General features: G+C 41.9%; 1 protein-coding gene across 3 annotated transcripts in view; it reads left to right on the forward strand.

Annotated features, from left to right (window-relative positions):
- The window catches only part of FOCAD (focadhesin), a 322,952-nt gene that overhangs the window by 14,575 nt on the left and 289,617 nt on the right, over positions 1-18,760 (forward strand). For all 3 annotated transcript variants that reach the window (XM_042914239.1, XM_042914240.1, XM_042914241.1), the window contains exon 2: positions 16,540-16,638. In XM_042914239.1, the coding sequence (XP_042770173.1) occupies positions 16,582-16,638 (57 nt within the window). In that variant the 5' untranslated portion in view covers positions 16,540-16,581. The remainder of the gene's footprint in view (positions 1-16,539; positions 16,639-18,760) is intronic.

Genomic DNA, 18,760 nt, shown 5'->3' on the forward strand with positions numbered 1-18,760 from the left:
CCTTATACGATTAAAACTTTGTAAATGTATTTTTCATACCTAATCAGTATTTTATCTGCATATTCCGTAGCTTATCTTTTAGATCAATGAATAACTTTACGCCGAAGATGGTCGCCTTTAACCCTATTGTATCCTTTTCTGGCGTTTTAATACTTACTTATTTTGAGAGAGAGGGAGAGCAGGTTCACATGGGGGAGAGGCAGCGAGAGAGGGAGAGAGAATCCCAAGTAGGCTCTGCACTGTTAGTACGGAGCCAAATGCTGAGCCTGATCTCGCAAACTGTGAGATCGAGACCTGAGCGGACATCCAGAGTCTGACGCTGAGCCGCCCAGGCGCCTCCCCCCTTTTGTATTCTTTGTATTCTTATACTTTTGAAATGGGGAGTGAATGGGACTTGAAGACCTACATGCCACCCTGGGGGAGGTAGCCAAGAAGTGCCAAGCATCAGATCAAATGCTCAGTCAGTAGCACCTTGACTGCCCACTCCCGTAGCAAAGTGGGTTCGTCTTGACCTACCTTAGACTTTCAGCTTTATTGTGCCAGGTTCCCTGTGGGATTCAGTTGGGTGGGTGGGCCTTGGGGAGTCTCTTGTGGTCCCGGGCACCAGGCTGGTTCTGCCTTATTTCTGCGGCTTTGAAGACCTGTGCGTCAGTTCGGAGGGAAGCCAGGTTGGGAGCGATCTCCTAGTGTCTGCATTTGGGCCGAGAGGCAGAAGTGGTCTTTGAGGTTGAAATGACGCTCTTTGAACAGTGGCTTTATTGTGAGTTTGCCGGTCTATAGAGCTGCTGCTGCTGTTCATCTAGTCGGTCATCTATTTCCCCCACGGTGTTGAAAAGTTTCCTAGAAACTGTACCTATAAAAATTGCATGTATCAGTTTGAAAATTTGTAAACTTGAAAAAAAAAAAATTGCTGGGGATGCCGGGTGGCTCCGTGGGTCGAGCGTCCGGCTCTTGATTTCAGCTCAGGTCACGGTCCCAGGGTCGTGGGATCAGGCTCTGCATCGGGCTCGGTGCTGAGGGTGGAGCCGGCTTGAGATTCTCTCTTTCCCTCTTGCCCCTTCCTCCCCCCCACCCCCTAAAAATTCCCATGAGGAGCTACATGTTCCTCTTCCTGCTCCTCCAACTGCTCTTCCTCCTCTTCTTTAAGTATAACTTGTTTGGTAAAGGTTTTATTTTTAAGCAATCTCTACGTCAACGTGGGGCTCGAACTTACAACCCAGAGAGCCAGAGTCCTATGTGCTACCGACTAGTCAGCCAGGAGCCCCTAAATATGATCTTGAAATGAACTATCAGGGACATTCTACATACCGTATTCTGCCAACTGGATATCGGCGTGTTTTTTGTTTTTTCCAGGAGCCTCTTCTAATTCTTGCATATGGTGCTTCGTGTCTCCAGGCTAATGTGAAATGATTTACTAAAGGTCTTCTGCTCGGGATGGTTGTGAAGGTTTAACTGGTATCTGCTTATTAAGCACCCTACAAATAAAAACAGCCGTGAATAATGCCAGCTGTGGAATAGAAAATTAGTAAATGTTACTTCTTTGGGTAGTTACATGCTTAAAGCGCCTTTTACCCCCAGTGGGAAATATGCAGAGGTGATACTGCGGGTTTCTAAAGGGTTGTAATACATAGCAGACTAAGGACGTGGCTATAACAGATAATAGCTGTCGACTGAAGCATTCAAGTAAAACTTATGATGTATTCAAGTAACAAAGACCCATTTTCCAGCTCTGTTAGATTCAGCTGGAAACAGTGAAGAGCCAGTCTTGTGAGCTTTTGCATGTGTTCTTTGACCTTTTTTTTTTAATTTAAGAAAATGTATCAAAATGAATAACAGTGTAATAAAATATCACTAATCTGGGTTCTGCTGATTTAGGATTTGGACTTGGTTCATCGTGATACTATCTATACAAAAGTTATTTGCTCAGTGGAAAAAAAAAAAAGCCGGGGAAGGGATGTGGCTAAGGAGAGTGAATTATTTTCAGACCCTAAATGTGTTGGTAAGTGACTTCCGGTTGCTGTGTTAATTCGGAGATAAAGTCGTTTAGGGGCGCCTGGGTGGCTGAGACGGTTGAGCGTCTGTCCGATTCTTGATTTTGGTTCAGGTCATGATCTCAGGATTCGTGATCGAGGCCTGCGTCGGGCTCTGAGCTGAGTGCTCAGAGCGTGCTTGGGATTCTCTCTCTCTCTCTTTCTCTCCCCCCCCCCCCCCCCCCCCCCGCCCCTGCTCCACCCACCCACCCACTCTCTCTCAAAATAAACAAACTTAAAAAAAAGAAGAAGAAAACTGTTCACAAATATGTTTTTCTACTTCTGGCTCCTATTAATTTATTTTGGTCTTCGTTTCGTGAGTCTAATTCGTGAGAAAGATACAGATTCTTCTGTATTTCTCACTTTCTGTTTTGGAAAGTTGCTCCGAAAGCAAAATAAACAACAGAATTCTGATTCTAACATTTTTTCTTTTTTTTTTTTTTTTTTGGAGCGTATTGTGTATTAGCTACTGTGCTAAACACAGCAAGTCGAAAACCACTTTTACTAACTGCCCATTGCACCCCAGGCCCAGCAGTGGTGAGCAAGACACAGCTGTTTCTCTCAAGAAAACTCGAAAAGTCCAGGGGAATAACGCGGCAGGCTTGGTCAGAGAGGAGCCCTTCCTGTTCGACAGCCTTCTTCCCTAGTGTCTGAGCAGGTACAGCTGCGATCCCATGGCAGCTAGCCCCTTCAGAACGAGAAGGTCTTCTCCATCTTGAGGACGGATTACAGTCCTCACAGGGCTGGAAGGGACGTTAGAAATTGCCTGAGCCCAGCTCTGCATCTCAGCCTCTTCTTGTCCTTGCCTGGAAGGTGATGGCAAAGTGTAGTCCTCACCCTGTTTTCTGAGACGGCCGCGGGAACTGAGAAGGGACGTGGCGTGGCTTCTGTGTGATCTCTTTCTTCTGGACATTTCTTCCCGAACACTCCACCATGGTCGCAAACTCTGTGTTCTTACAAATGACCTCATCCATACGGAAATTTCTCTCTGTCTCACGGAGCTGTGTTTTGAACTGTCACATGATGGGGCCACCTGCCAGCCAAGCATTCCTTTGCGGAAGTGTGGCCGTCTGTGCCTGTGGGATAGTGTTTGAGCAATCGTTTGGGCAAAGGATTGCTTTCATCTGTTTCAACGAATATTTACCTATTTATTTAAAAATGGAAAATGGTTTTTTAATAAACTGTCTTGTGCTTGCTAAAAAAAAAAAAAAAGGGAAGTGTAAATATGGAAGTTTTGATATCACTGGTAAGAATCTGCATGGACCAGGGTGCCTGGGCGGCTTAGTCGGTTAAGCGTCCGACTTGGGTGCAGGTCATGATCTCACAGTTCGTGGGTTTGAGCCCTACATCGGGCCCTGTGCTGACAGCTCGGAGCTTGGAACCCGGAGCCTGCTTTGGATTCTGTGTCTGCCTCTCTCTCTCTGCCCCTTCCCTGCTCATGCTCTGTCTCTCAAAAATAAATAAACATTAAAAAAAAAAAAAAAAAAAAGAATTTGCATGGACCTAATGAAAGATCCACACACTCATTGCCATGACAAGAGTAGCCAATCTTTGTTTTTGTTAGATGCTCACTGGACTTAAACTCAATGGTCAGTGATGAAATGAAAATGTAAAATCAAGAAATATACAGGATGAGGGTCGGTTTATATTGATCGTTTTTGTGTTTTGTGCTCTGCATGGGATGCCTCCGGTTTTTTTAAAGATTTTTTTTGAGGGCTCCTGGGTGGCTCAGTTGGTTGGGCATCCCGACTCCTGATTTCAGCTCAGGTGACCATCCCAGGATCGTGGGATTGACCCCTATGTCAGGCTTCACACACAGTGTGGAGCCTGCTTCAGATTCTCTCTCTCTCCCTCTGCCCCCACCCCTGTTTGCATGTGCTCTCTCTCTCTCTCTCTAAAAAAAAAAAACCAAAAAAAAAAACGAATAAAAGATTTTATTTTTGGGTGCCTGGGTGACTCAGTCGGTTGAGCGTCCGACTTCAGCTCAGGTCATGATCTCATGGTTCATGAGTTCAAGCCCCGCGTCAGGCACTGTCTTCAGGGCCTGGAGCCTGCTTTGGATTCTGTGTCTCCCTCTCTCTCTGCTTCTCCCATGCTCACACTGTGTCTGTCTCTCTCTCAAAATAATAAACATTAAAAAAAATGATTTTATTTTAAAGCAATCGCCACACCCAGGGTGGATTGCAATATATACAAAGATACATAGCTGTTTGCATAGGCTGATGAACTACTTTGGGAACCCAGGTTTTTTGTTTTGTTTTGTTTTGTTTTGTTTTAAAGAGACACTAGATTCTCTGGGATGCAGCAAGATGTAGTAGAAAAAACAAGGCGTTGGATTCAGACTAAGAATAATAATAGCCAACATTTTGAAAGTGTTCATTATGTGCCTGGTTGTGAGTAAAGTGCTTTAATGCATTATCTTAATTTGAAAAAAAACTCTGCATCAATTGTCCTTTATAGGGTAGCGGTTAAGAACGTGGACTTCGGAGACAGATTGCACGGTTCATATTTGTGCTCTGCTTACATAATTAGGCAATTAATTTTGACCTCTCTTTGCCTCACTTGGTTTTTCATATGAAAATGTGGATAATAATAGTAGTCCTGTCATGCAGTTATTTTGAATATCGGATGAGAGAAGACACATAAAGGGCTTCGACAGTGCCCGCCTGGCACATGGTAAAACTCAATATCCTGGCTATTAATACCACTGTATAACCTCAGGCAAGTTACTTCCTCTCTGAGATGTCGTTTTCTCGTGTGGGAAGTGGGAGTTAATAATATCTACCTCAGAGTTACTGTGCAGACCCGATAGGATCAGTTTAAAAAAATTTTTTTTTTTGAATGTTTTTATTTATTTTGAGACAGAGAGAGATGGAGCATGAGTAGGGGAGGGGCAGAGAGAGAGAGAGAGAGAGGGAGACACAGAATCCGCAGCAGGCTCCAGGCTCTGAGCTGTCAGCACAGAGCCTGATGCAGGGATTGAACCCATGAACCACGAGATCATGACCTGAGCTGAAGTCAGCTGCTCAACCAGCTGAGCCACCCAGGTGCCCCTGAGTGAATCTTTATTAAACAGGTACTTGTTATATGCTGGGGTCACAGTGGTCAAAAAGAGAGACCAGGTCCCTTCCTGCAAGAGTTTGCCATCCATCGCGGGGATAGAAAGAGGCAGCGGAAATAAGTGAATGAATGATGACCATTTGAGATTGTGATAAAGCTGTGAAGGAGGTTGCTTCCCAGTGCACTATTGTCTTTTTAAAGTTTTATTTACTCTCTGGGGCACCTGGGTGGCTCAGTTGGTTGGGTGTCCAACTCTTGGTTTCAGTTCAGGTCCTGATCTTGGGGTTTCGTGGGTTTGTGCCCCGCGTTGGGCTCTGTGTGGGTAGTGCGGAGCCTGCTTGGGATTTTCTTGCCCTCTCTCTCGGCTCCTTCCCCGCTCACGCTGTGTCTCTCTCAAAATAAATAAATAATACTTCCAAAAAAATTTTTAAGTAATCTCTACACCCAGTGTGGGGCTTGAACTCATGACCTCAACTCAAAAGTTGTATGCTCTACTGACTGAGCCAGCCAGGTGCCCCCAGTGCCATATTTACTTTATTTCAGGGCTACATTGACTAGTTAACAGTGGGGAAATTTTCTATCTTCCTCTAAAATTCTTGTGCTTATTTGATCTTCAGCTTTCACCAGCACTAAGAATGCAGGTTAAAATAACTAAACTGTAACTATTGCATTCTACATGAATTTAGTAATTTGGCTTTCATGGAAAATAAGAACTGAGGTTGAATGGTCACTTTGCAGCAATCAAGAAAAATGTTGCTTTTTAACTTGTAATCAGTCTACACAATTCTTTTCAAGAGTAAGAGCTTTTATTTTGGTGTAAACTTTACCTGGGAGTCTAAATGGGAAAATTTTAATGGTTATGTTTCTCCTTAAAAATGGAAGAAGTTTTTGCATGGTTTAAAGGTAATTGCATCTATCTAGTTAAATTACATTGACCTGTTTCAATATTACTATTTCCATAAAGCGTTGGTAAAATGGCTAACAAAGGAATCTTTTCAAAAACATTTTTTTAAACAGTTTTATTTATTTTGGGGAGAGAGAGAGAGACAGAGCATGAGTAGAGGAGGGGCAGAGAGAGAGAGAGGGAGAGAGAATCTTAAGCAGCTCCTGAGCTGTCAGCACAGAGCCCGATGTGGGGCTCGAACCCACAAACTGCGAGATCATGATCTGAACCGAAGTCGGACGCTTAACCGACTGAGCCACCCAGGTGCCCCGGCTAACAAAGGAATCTTTTATCGTTTCTCAAATTTTCCTAGTTTGTTGCTCACTGCATCACACCTGTTAATGATGGATTTGTAATTTGGTTTCAGAAAGTCCTATCTTTGTTTCTAAAGCATGTGTTAGTATCTGAATAAATATTTTGGTGACTATTCAAAATCGCAAAAACACATGGTCTTGTGAAAAAAATTAGAAAATAGGAACAGGCAAAACCAAAAATCCCCCATAAGATATATTTTCCAGGCTTTTCCACATCCACCTGTGCTCAGACAATCTGGATTTGAATTTCAGCTTACTTTACGATCTTGAAAAACACCGATCTAACTTTTCTGTGCCTTGGTTTCTTCATCTGCAAAATGAGTACTTATCTCATAGGGTTATTGGAGGGTTAAATGAGTTAATATAGGTGAAGTGCATAGAATATTGCTTGGCCCTTAGTAAGAACCCCCTATGTGAGGTTTTAAAAATGTTTTTTCTTTTTTTTTTTTTAAAGAAACCACAGAAATTTAATTCTCACAGTTCCGGAGGCTGACCGTCTGAGATTAGGATGCCGGCATGGTGGGACCTTCTTCTTGGGTCATAGGCAGCAACTTCTCTCTGTGTCCTTATATGGTGGAAGACCTAAAAAACTTGTTATTATGGAAGTTTTCAAACATACCCAAAAATAGAATAGTAGTATGAACTCAAATGTACTCCTCTATTATGAGCATTTAGATAGACATTCTTGTTTTAATCTATCCCTCTCCCCCTTCCCCCAGGGTAAGTGGAATATTTGATAGAAAATCCTTAATGTCCTATCATTACCCCCTAAATACTTCAGCTTATACTATATTAATATTTGCTGTGAAGTAAATTATTTTAGAGAACCAGTGCACAGAATTAGGGTCATTTATTTTAAGTTTTATTTATTTAAGTGATCTCAACACCCAACATGGGCTCAAACTCAGGATCCTGAAATCAAGAGTCTCCTGCTTTTCTGACTGAGCCGGCCGGGGACCCCACAGAGTCATTTTTGAGGGGAGGAAATACAAGTAAAATACTTATAAAATATATTCTGTGGTGCTTTACCAAATTCTAGTTAACTGAATAGTATTTGAAGTAAAATTATAAAAGTGGATATTTTAGCTGTTCAGATTAGACCTTTATTTGGAAGATCTTTAAAATGATTGGGTATCAGTTTTTATTATAAATATACTGTAAAGATGATTTTGTATCAACATGAAATATTTATCTCAAAAATGCACTGAGCAATTTGAGTATTCTTTTGGTGGAGCAAAAAATTTCAAAATTGTAATAGAAAAAATCATCTCATAAAAGAGCTAATTTGAAGACTTTGAAGGCTTAGATTGGATACTGTAAAAATTCTAGGTAAGTATATCTTTAGATTTTTTACATTTGATCTTAGCCAAAAGGCCGAGAAGCCTTTAGATTAAATTTTTTTAAATGTTTATTTATTATTTTTGAGAGAGAGAGAGAGAGAGAAGAGTGTGAGTGGGGGAGGGGCAGAGAGAGAGAGGGAGACACAGAGTTGGAAGCAGGCTCGAGACTCTGAGCTGTCAGCACAGAACCCAACGTGGGGCTCGAACTTGCAGACTGTGAGATGACCTGAGCTGAAGTCGATGCTTAACTGACTGAGCCACCCAGGTGCCCCAAGCCTTTAGATTAAAAAAAAAATCTTTAGGTTTTTTAAAAATAACTTTTTAATCTTTATTCTCATATATTTGTCACATAAATGCCTACACAGATATGACACTTAAAAAAAAAAAGATTACTCAGGAATAATTAGGGAAAATGTAACAAAATCAGGCATTCCTCAAGGAAGTGGTTTTGTGTTTTACTTTAATGCCTGGTTCTCCTGGACAGCAATCAGTTCTAACTTGGAATTTCCTGCCTTTGGTCTTATTTTAGACTCTCACTTCAAAATCTGTGAGTAAGTAGCATGTGATATAAACGGAGAAAGAACTAAATTGTAAAGGCAGGGATTTGATTGCAGTTTGATGTATTTTCGTAAATTGTAACCGGTGAGATCATCAGAAGCCGTAGCCACCTACATTTGCTCGGCACTTGAATTACAGACCCTGAAATTCCTGGGGCCTCGTACAGCCATGACCGGAACGTGCCGGTCATGCCTCGTGGTACTGATGGTCCAGGGATGCACTGAGCCACAAGGGGAGCACCCGCCCTCCCTTCTCACCTGAATCGCCAGCCTGATCAGCCTTTTTGGCAAGTTGCTTAACCTCTTTGACGTTCAGTTTCTTCATTTCTCTGGGGAAAAAGAAGTAAGGAAGGGAGCTGGTCTCAGGTCTACCGTGTTATTAAGGAAGTACGACCTACTGTAACAAAGAGATCCCCAAATGCGTTGGTTCAAACAAAGTAGAAGATTCTTTCTTTCTCATGTAATAGTTGGAGTTTCAGGTATATAGTTCTGCTCTGTGCTGTCATTTAGGGATCTGGGTTCTTTCCATCCTGTTTGTTTCTATTTTTTTTAAGTTTATTTATTTTGAGAGAGAGAGAGAGAGAGAGAGAGAGGGAGAGAGAGATAGGCAATGAGAGATGGTGAGGGAGAGAATCCCAAGCAGGCTCCTCACTGTCAGCCCAGAGCCCGATGTGGGGCTTGAACTCACGAACCATGAGATCGTGACCTGAGCTGAAATCAAGAGTTGGATGCTTAACTGACTGAGCCACGCAGGTGCTCTGTCCTGTTGATTTGAGGTGGCAGGTGGCAGTTGGATTTCAAAGCTTTTGAAGCAAGAGCTGAAGCTAGGGTTGACTCTCTAGGAAGTATCAGGGTTTAATACTGGGTGACAAAATACAGTCCCAAGGCCAGATTCTAGACAGCATGTGTAAAAGCAGTTAGGGACCAACAAGTGGTAGATGAGAAGCTATGCAGGCAATTGACCTCAATAGTGGATAGCAAAGCAAGGTGTGTGGGTGAAAAGTACAGACAGTTTTTTTTTTCCTTCTTTAAAAAGCAGGGCGAAGCAATTAGGAGGGATTGGAGTATACCCCTGAGCCACAGTCTTGACCAGCTTGTAAGAGCGGCTCAAATATATTGATGGTGCCATCAGCTTTTGTCTATGCTGTTAAGAGTGACAAAAAATCGTCACATATATGGTTTAAATCCCCAGGGTGACAGTTCTGTAGCTTCATCTGAGGGAGAAAGAAACAATACATACATAACTGAGAGTTGGAATAGTCGCTAAAGACTTGGAAAGTCCTCCTAGATTTTGCGTCTCTGAAGCACAGGGTCCCTTTAATGTGAACGAAGTATATATTTTTATCAGTCTGCTAACGTAAACTGGCTTCAGGAGTGTACTTTCAGTAGCCCTGATTTGACCTACATTGCCGCCGTGAGTCCTTCCCATAAAGGAATTTGGTAGTGAAGAGTGCTCAAAGTTGTCTTTCTCTGTGATCATCAGATCCCTCCAGCCCCCGCATCCCGTTCCCAACCACCCTACATAATCCCTCTGCCGGATTCCCGTAGCAAGTGTGAATATGATTAGATCTTTCATTTTCCAGATTGTGCATGCCATTTGAAGTTGGACGCTCAACACCTTTGCGTGATAGATGGTTGTATATGTTCGTATCCTAGAGAAACTATGGCGAGACTTGAAAACCTAAAGCGCTTTGTCTACCTGCTGCTCCTTTATTACCTCTAGAATGCAGTTGATAGATTTCTTTTCTAATTTTTTTATACTTAAAAAAAAAATATTTATTTGAGAGACAGAGAGGGAGCCAGAGTGCGAGCTAGGGACGGGCAGAGAGAGAGGGAGACACAGACAGGCTCCAGGTGCCGAGCTGTCAGCGCAGAGCCCGATGTAGGGCTCACACGTAAACTCACGAACCGTGAGATCATGACCCGAGCCGCAGTTGGGTGTTCAACCGACCCAGGTGCCCCTATAGATATATTTTCTTGGAAGTCTTCTGGTGCTGCTGGAACACCGTGGCAGATCAGGTGATAATTGCTTAAGTTAAGCAGATGCTTTGATTCGCTTGGAACTTGAAGGCCTTATTAAAAATTCACTTTCTGATTTAGATTTAGGGCCAAAAGGCACAATGACAGGTTGGAGATAAATCTTTTAAAAGCAAACACTTTTTTTGTCACATGTGGTTTATGGAGCATATTGTGAGTGGTTTCCTTTTAGTAAAGAGTGTCCCGGTAAGACGTAATGTATAAATTGTTTTCCTTAACGTATTAAATGCCCAAGGGAAGTTGAGATTAAAAGTAGGACCCAAGCTAGACTACCAGTGCTAAAGCAAGCATTACGTACTCCTGTTTTTTGAAATTCCCTAAGAGGATATGATGTTCTGATACCCGGAAAGGCCACATGGTTGTGATTAACCTTGAAATCCAAGTCTCTGGCAGATGAAAGACACTTGGAGCTTGCAGCCCAAGGATAGCAAATCAAGGATGATATCAAATCATAATGCAGCTTGGGTAGTGGTTTTTAGAATGGCTGGCAGCTGTTTATTAGGAAGGATCCGGTTGCCATAGATTTTAAAAATGTGTTCATTCTCGAGCGTTAGGGCTTCTTTTGTAAACTTTAGCTCTTTGTCATCTGTACTTAGGTAATCTTGATGAAACGGCCCTCTTTTACTCTGTCGGCCTGCCTCCTGGACACAAAGTCATTCTTTCTGTAAGGGTTGGCTTTTTCACTGCATAAGAAGCCATTAGCCTTACCAGCCGCTCATCGATCCCCAAAGCATTTTGGAATTTCACCATTCGGGGCCTGGATCAGAGAGGGTAACCACACATTTTCTTCTAGTTAGCTCTATGGCTGTTGACACGTGGGTAAGTCTATTCTGTGATACGTTTCTAAGCGTCTGCTGCTCTGGAGAGTCTAAGGTGTACTTTCTACCGAGTTGGAGCGTCAGAAAACTGTACTTGGATTCCATTAGCTGGGGCTGTTTTGCTGAATCACATGGTATGTTATCCCGATGGTTTTATCCAGGGTTTTCTTTAAGAAAGAAGTAATATAAAATTCCCTTTAGCTTATGTTATTGGCAGTGTTGCTTATTATATCACTCTGTAATCCCCAGATAAAGCCTCATGTGACAAATTTCCTTGAGGTAAGAAGTATGAAAAAGATTGTTTTCTTTGATAAAAGGTACTTTTCTGCCCATCTTTTACACAATGAAAGGTGTGTAAGTTACCTTATTTGTATATTTACTTGTGCCTGGGAGCACAGGGCCAAATCTGAATGTCAATTTTAGCAATTGTGTCAGTAAGTTTTACAAATTCATTAAAAAAATTGTCATTGTTTAAGCCAGGAGTCAGCACACTGTGGCCCACTGTCCTGTTTTTGTAAATAAAATTTTATCATAGCACAGCTCTGGTCGATATGGCTGCTTTCAGGCTACAGTGGCAGATTTGAGTAGTTGCTATCTGACCCTTATATTTATTTATCTTTATAAGGTTTTCTTTATTTTTGAGAGTGAGAGTGTGAGTGGAGGAGGGACAGGGAGAGAGGGAGACAGAAGGTCTGAACTGGGCTCTGCGCTGACAGCGACAGGCTTGATGTGGGGTTTGAACTCACAAACCGTGAGATCGTGAACTGAGCTGATGCTGGACGCTCAACCAACTCGGCCACGCAGGCGCCCCACTACCTGACCCTTTAGAAAAGAATATTTCCAATCCTAATGCAATTAGTCACATGATGGTGTTCGTCAGCCCAAATACTGCAAGAATATAAAACAAGGTGACTCTTATAAGATGTGGCTACTGGGGAGAGGCTTGACAGAAAAAGATGTGCTATGAAAGAAATTTCATCTTTAAATAGAGGGAACATATAGAGGAGGGTATTTTATGCAGGCAAGAACAGCGTAAGGAAAATTCCTTAGGAATGAGCACGTGGGACTAATTTGAGAAGTGTTGTGGCCAGATCGGAATCAGACAACAGTGAGATTGAAGGTGACCAGGAGAAACGGTTGATGGAGGTCCTCAAAGCTCAGAATCCGAATTTGCATTGAGTGTGACAGGCTAGTGAGACCCCCGCTCTGAATTCTTCGCAGGGAAATGATGTGATGGAAATCACGTCGTAGGACAGTGAATCTGACAGCAGCGTAAGGGATGCGATCGTGCGTGGAGATCCCGAGACCAAGCAGTTAGTGAAGGAAGCCTAGCGTGAGGAACTGAGGCGAGGAGGGTAGAAATGGGGAGGAGAGGCAGGCTGTGAGGTGCTGGGAGGGAGGAAACCGACTCTGATTGAGTGGATGTAGAGGATGGTGGCAAAGAAACTCGTGAGAGGGAAACTGAGAAACGTGGGACCGAAATGGTAAACTTTTTTTTTTCAACGTTTATTTATTTTTGAGAGAGAGAGAGAGAGAGAGTGAGCGAGCAGGGAGGTGCAGAGAGAGAAGGAGACAGAGGATCTGAGGCGGGCTCCGTGCTGACAGCAGAGAGCCTGATGCGGGGCTTGAACTCACAAACCATGAGATCATGACCTGAGCCACAATCAGATGCTCAACCATCTAAGCCACGAAGGCACCTCATGATAAATGTTTTTGTGAGTAAAACATGTACTTTCTTTTTGAGCTCTCTAGTCTCTAGCTTGCTTGCTTGCTTTATTTATTTATTTATTTTAATTTTTTTTTTTAAGCTTTATTTTTGAGAGAGAGAGAGAGAGAGAGAGAGAGAAAGTGGGAGAGCAACAGAGAGAGAAGGAGACACAGGATCCAAAGCAGGCTCCAGGCTCTGAGCTGTCAGCACAGAGCTCGACGCAGGGCTCGAACTCATGATCCGTGAGTTCGTGACCTGAGCCAAAGTTGGACACTCAACCGACTGAGCCACCCAGGTGCCCGTCTCTGGCTTTATTATTATTATTATTATTATTATTATTTTTTTTTTTTTTGTTATTTTATTTTATTTATTTTTTATTTTTTCCCAGTTGCTATCTTTGTAAGAGAAGGCAGGGAAGTATTTAGCTACATGACTGGGCTCTGGGAGTTTCCAGGAAGGAAGAGAGCACAAGGAGCTTGGGAGCAGGAAGATGGGACGCAGGAAGTACAGTGGACAGAGGAGCAGGAGTCCGTGGAGCAGAGTTTCCCAGTGTTTATCCCAGGAAAGAAAGGCTGGCTGTGTAGATTGTTAATGGATATTTCTAGAAAAAAAGGGTGCCATGATCAGATAAGTTTGGTAAGCTCTGGGTGAAGCAAAGTTTATCAGACTTCTTGCCTTAGAAATTCGGAGATTCTATAATTAATGTGTATCGTCATTTATATCTTCAACTAAGATCTGTCTCTCCAGTTCCAGATTCATGTATCCAACTTTCTACCCACCATCTCCATTTGTATATCTGTTAGACACCTGAAACTTACCTGTTCAGAATGAAACTCCCAGTCTTTGCCCACAAAACTTGTTTCCCTATGTCAGTTGATGGCGACTCCATCTTTTCCTTTAGTAAAAAAAAATGCCATGGTAAGTGATGTATACATTTTTTGCCCTAAATTTTGCTTTTTTTTTCTTTTGAGAGAGGGAGAGGGTGCAAGTGAGTGAGGAGCAGAGAGAGAGAGAGCGAGAGGAGAGAGAGAATCCCATGAAGGGTAAAGAGAGGGGGAGAGAGAGAGAGACAGAGCATGCAAATGAGCGAGGGTCAAAGAAAGAGAGAGAATGGGGCTCACCCAAAGCAGGGCTCGTGCTCACCCGATGCGGGGCTCGAACTCACCAACCGTGAGATCATGACGTGAGCTGAAGTCCGATGCTTAATGATTGAGCCACCCAGGCGCCCTAAATTGTTTGGTTTAATGTATAAAATGCCCAAAGAAATGGAGATTAAAATTAAAGGTGCTCAGATCAAAAACTTTGGAGTCCTCTCTGAACCTTTCCTCTATATTCTCATCCAATCATTAGCCACAGCCACATTGCTCTCCCTTCAATTATATCTCGAATCTGAGCATTTCTTATTTTAAGTGATTCTGTTAAAATCTAACCACTTTTTCCCTGTAGTACCTTCCTGTTTCACTCAGGATAGATACATCTGTCCTACTGGTGATCTACCAGACCTCTTCTGATCTGTCTTCTCATTGGCTTTCTGATTTCCTGTTCTCTTCTGCCGTCATCCACTCCTGACTCCTTTCTTTGCTCTTTCTAGACCAAACCTTAAGCACTTTATGGGCTTTGGGCTTTTGCACTCACTGTTCACTGTGCCTGTGACACTCTTCCCCCAGACATCTGTATGGGTTACTCACTGAATGTCAGACTCTCTAGATGGGACTGGCCCTGACTACCATATTTATTTTTTATTTTTTTAATTAAAAAAATTTTTTTTAATGTTATTTATTTTTGAAGGAGAGAAAGACAGAGCATGAGCAGGGGAGGGGCAGAGAGAGAGACACACACACAGAATCCAAAGCAGGCTCCAGGCTCTGAGCTGTCAGCACAGAGCCAGATGTGGGGCTCGGGCTCCTTAACCCTGAGATCATGACCTGAGCTGAAGTCGGAGGCTTAACCCGCTGAACCACCCAGGTGCTCCTCTGACTGCCGTATTTAAAATAGAAAGTATTTCTGTAATATTCCAAGCTCCATGAGTATAGGGATTTTTGTCTGTTTTGTTTCCCATGGTCACCAAAGCACCCAGAACAGTGCCTGACACCAAATAGACAGTCACCTAATAAGTACTTGTTACATGAGTGAATGAAAATCCAAGGTGGGAATATATATGTTCCTTACAAAATCTTTTCAAAGTTTATTTATTTGGAGAGAGAGGGAGAGTTCGTACAGGTCGGGGAGAGGCAGGGAGAGGGAGAGAGAATCCCAGGCGGGCTCCCCACCGTCAGCTCAGAGCCCAACATGGGGCTCGATCTCATGAACCTGTGAGATCACAACCTGAGCTGAAACCGAGTCAGATGCTTAACCCCTCACTTAAACGCCCAAGCCAGGCACCCCTACAAAATCCTTTTTTTTTTTTTTTTTTTTTTTTTTTTTTTTTTTTACCCTCTTGGCATACCCTGTGTTTCTCAGGGACACACTTTGGGGAATTCTGTTCTGATATCTTACAGAATTCAAACGAGCAGAAAATTCCAAGAAAGAGGAGACAGACACATCTGGAAGTCGAAGAAATTTTGAGCTGAGTGAAACTAATGGATAGATTTTGATAGGGGGCATAATTTGCAGTCTGAGAATAAGCTGTTTCAGTGCTGTGAAATGTCTAATTCAAGGGAGTTAAGTTGGACCTAGATGTTGAAGAAGAAGGCTAGGATAAACGATCCCTTCAGAGAATTTAGCCTTGGAAAAAGGGGACGAAAGTAGTTACAGCCACGGGTTCAACACAAGGCGCCGACGTTTGTGAGACCAGCAGAGCTTGGTTTGATGGCCTGTTATTTTTGTAAGGTAATCTGGAGTACCTGCATTAAAAATTTTTTTTTAATTTTTAATTATTATTTTTAGTTATATTGTAATAAATAGGTGAGCTAAAGCAATTTATTTTTCAAAGTAGTGTAATTTGGTGGGTTTAGTGCTGCATGGACTGGATAAATTGAGATCCTTAGGAAATCCTGTCAATAGTTTCACCACCTTGCCCTCCTGCATCTTTTTTTGTATGCTTGAAAACTATTTTGTCTTTCTTTTCTCTCCTCTCCTCTCCCTTCTTTCCTTTTTTCCTTTTTTCTTTCTTTTTTTTTTTTTTTTTTTTTGACAGCCCAGTAGGAATGAGAGGTGTGATGTAAATATTAAAAGTTGGTGCTAATTGCTTGCTCTTTTAGCAGACGAGCAGTCTGTTTCATGGTGTGAGTTTCTGGGTCATTTCTATACTTCCTGCGAAAAGCTCACTTAGGCATTACACTTGTCACTAGCGGTTGGATTAGTGCTTAAATGAAAGCTTGTGGTACAGTTTAAACAGTTTTGGGGAAGTTCGAGTCTTTCTCCCTTGGAAGTTTTGACCCATGAAAGAGTTTCTATTTCAAACATGTGGTTGAACTTTTAAAGTCACGTTATTTGGGCTCGAGCTTTTGGAGTTTTTGTTTGTTTGTGTGTTTGTTTCCATAGTGCGAATTAATCTGTTTCAGGATTAGCTTTAATGGGAAAAACCAAGAGCGGTTGAGCATTATTGTTTACTTATCAATTGTGGCATTTGTGGACTGAAGTCGTTGGTATGATTGGCAACAATTACTCTGCAGAGCCCTATGCTTTATTTCCATTGTTGTCTTTGAAACGAATTGCTTTCATGTTATGTGAGGAGTAATTGCTTTGAACTCCTTTTCTGGACTAACAAGTATTCTTTTGTTTTGATTACAGAGTCTGCATGTATACCTGTAAGAGAATCTGAGAGAATAAAAAATGTCAGATGATATCAGGAAAAGGTTTGAATTTCCAAATTCTCTTATCCAATCACAGGTAATTTTTATTTATTTAATTATTTTTGCTTCATGGTAACAACTGAACCTTGCTGGTGGATTGTTGATAGAACTTTATCTTTTTAACATTAAATATTTTACTCCATATGTGGGGATAATTATTATTTTATTAACTTTTATGTAAGTTAATTTGAAAATTTATATTGAGGGGCACCTGGCTGACTCCGTTGGTGGAGCACGTGACTCTTGATCTCGGGGTCACGAGTTCAGAACCCACGTTGGATGTAGAGATTACGTTAAAAAAAGAAAATGAGGGGGCACCTGGGTGGTTCAGTCGGTTGAGTGTCCGACTTCGGTTCAGGTCATGATCTTGCAGTTTGTGGGTACAAGCCCCGCTTTGGGCTCTGTGCTGACAGCTTGGAGCCTGGAGCCTGCTTCGGATTCTGTGTCTCTCTCTGCCCTTCCCCCACTCACACTCCGTCTGTCTCTCTCTCTCTCTTGCTCTCAAAAATAAACATTAAAAAAATAAAATAATGGAATAAAATAAAAATTTGTGTGTGATGTAGGAGGGTAAATATTTGAAACTGACCAATCTCAGCTTCTATTTATTTCATACTTTTCCTATTAGACCTAATAAAACTTGGATTAACTAGGAGGCCCCTGAATCTGTATTATTTATTTATTTATTTATTTATTTATTTATTTATTTATTTTAGTCTATAATTAATTTTTGGGAATAGAAGCAAATGACTATGCATCCACAGAGTATGAGAGATTAAGATTTGAAATGGTATATTTTACCCCTGGACGGCAATTAAGAATAAGAGATTTTGATAGGTAGTGACGTTCAGTAAGTAAAATACCTTGGAGGAACAAACTTGATGTATGTACTAACGTAGGCAGGGGCTGGTGACAATGTATTTTAGAGAGCTTTTCAGTTATTAGGGCTAAAACAAAAGTGGTTTTCTGGTCAGCCTTCCCCTAACCAGAAGCATTCTGGTTAGTCAAGATACCATAATAGCTTACTGTTTTTTCTTGTGAGAGCGAAGCCAAGGGGCCAGCAGAAGCCTGCCCGAAGACTGGAAGACACCCAGCGTCTGGGCTGCTTTCGACACTTAACTCCGGAGATGCCTGCTGTGGGAATTGACTTAGCTGGGTAGTGGGGAACCCTTCCATGAGGAGTAGAACACTCCTTATGCAAGATTCCCTTCTACCTGACTGGGTTGGAATCCTATCCTGTGCAGCACAGGTCCTTACCATGAAGAGGAAGATGAAGGCGTGGAGGATACCGTCCACAGTTTTTTGTTTCTCCCTGCCTGCAGCCCCTTCATTAGCATAGATAACCGAGAACATTACTGTTACGTTAACTGCAAAGTGCACGTGTATTGTTTCACCGAGGATGTCTCTTTATTCTATTATGGAAAACTTACGTAGCAGTATAGGGTCATTTATCCCTATTTTGTACTTTAAAATTTTGTTACTTCAAAATCAATTTAGCCTCTGTTCTCTGATTTGTTGGAAAGATACATAGAAAGGCAAGAGGAAGAAGCTGAACTTGGTGGGCAGTGGGGGAATGTTTGTCAGGAAGCTGATATTCTTCTAGTCTTTTCTAAATGTGAACGGTGGCTTTTTTTTTTTTAATTTAATTTAATTTTTTTTTTGGTCTCTGTTGTGTTTCACATTCATTTTATTTGGTTCTTGCAATTGTGCCCTGTTCTCTGTGAATACTTCTTATTGTTCTTTTGTAACCACTGCTCAGTGTTAGCACCATATTTCATTGATTCACACACATCTTTTCACATTTTAACGTCTTTGAAAATGGGTTGCATCTAGTAATTTGTGGCAGCAGTTGTTACACAGTTGGTGTGGCTTGCACAATTGTGAACTTGGCCACGATTTTCTAAATGAGTCTGAAAGGGCTCTTCCGTTAATAGAAAATCACAATTCTACATTATAAGGAGCATTATATAACATAGGTTTAATTGGCAGCCTTTTTTCCTTAGTGGTTCATAAAATAATGGTGCATCTTGCAGTTGATGGCCAGTTACAGTCAATGAAATATGGTATATTTTGTAAATGGGCACCAAAACTGTTCACTGGTCTTCAGTTCTTGTTACTATTCCTTTCACTGGGAGGTAAGAGACAGTTAATTGATCTTAAAC

The sequence above is a fragment of the Panthera leo genome, chromosome D4 (genome assembly GCF_018350215.1).
Source record: "Panthera leo isolate Ple1 chromosome D4, P.leo_Ple1_pat1.1, whole genome shotgun sequence".
Classification (NCBI taxonomy): Eukaryota; Metazoa; Chordata; class Mammalia; order Carnivora; family Felidae; genus Panthera; species Panthera leo.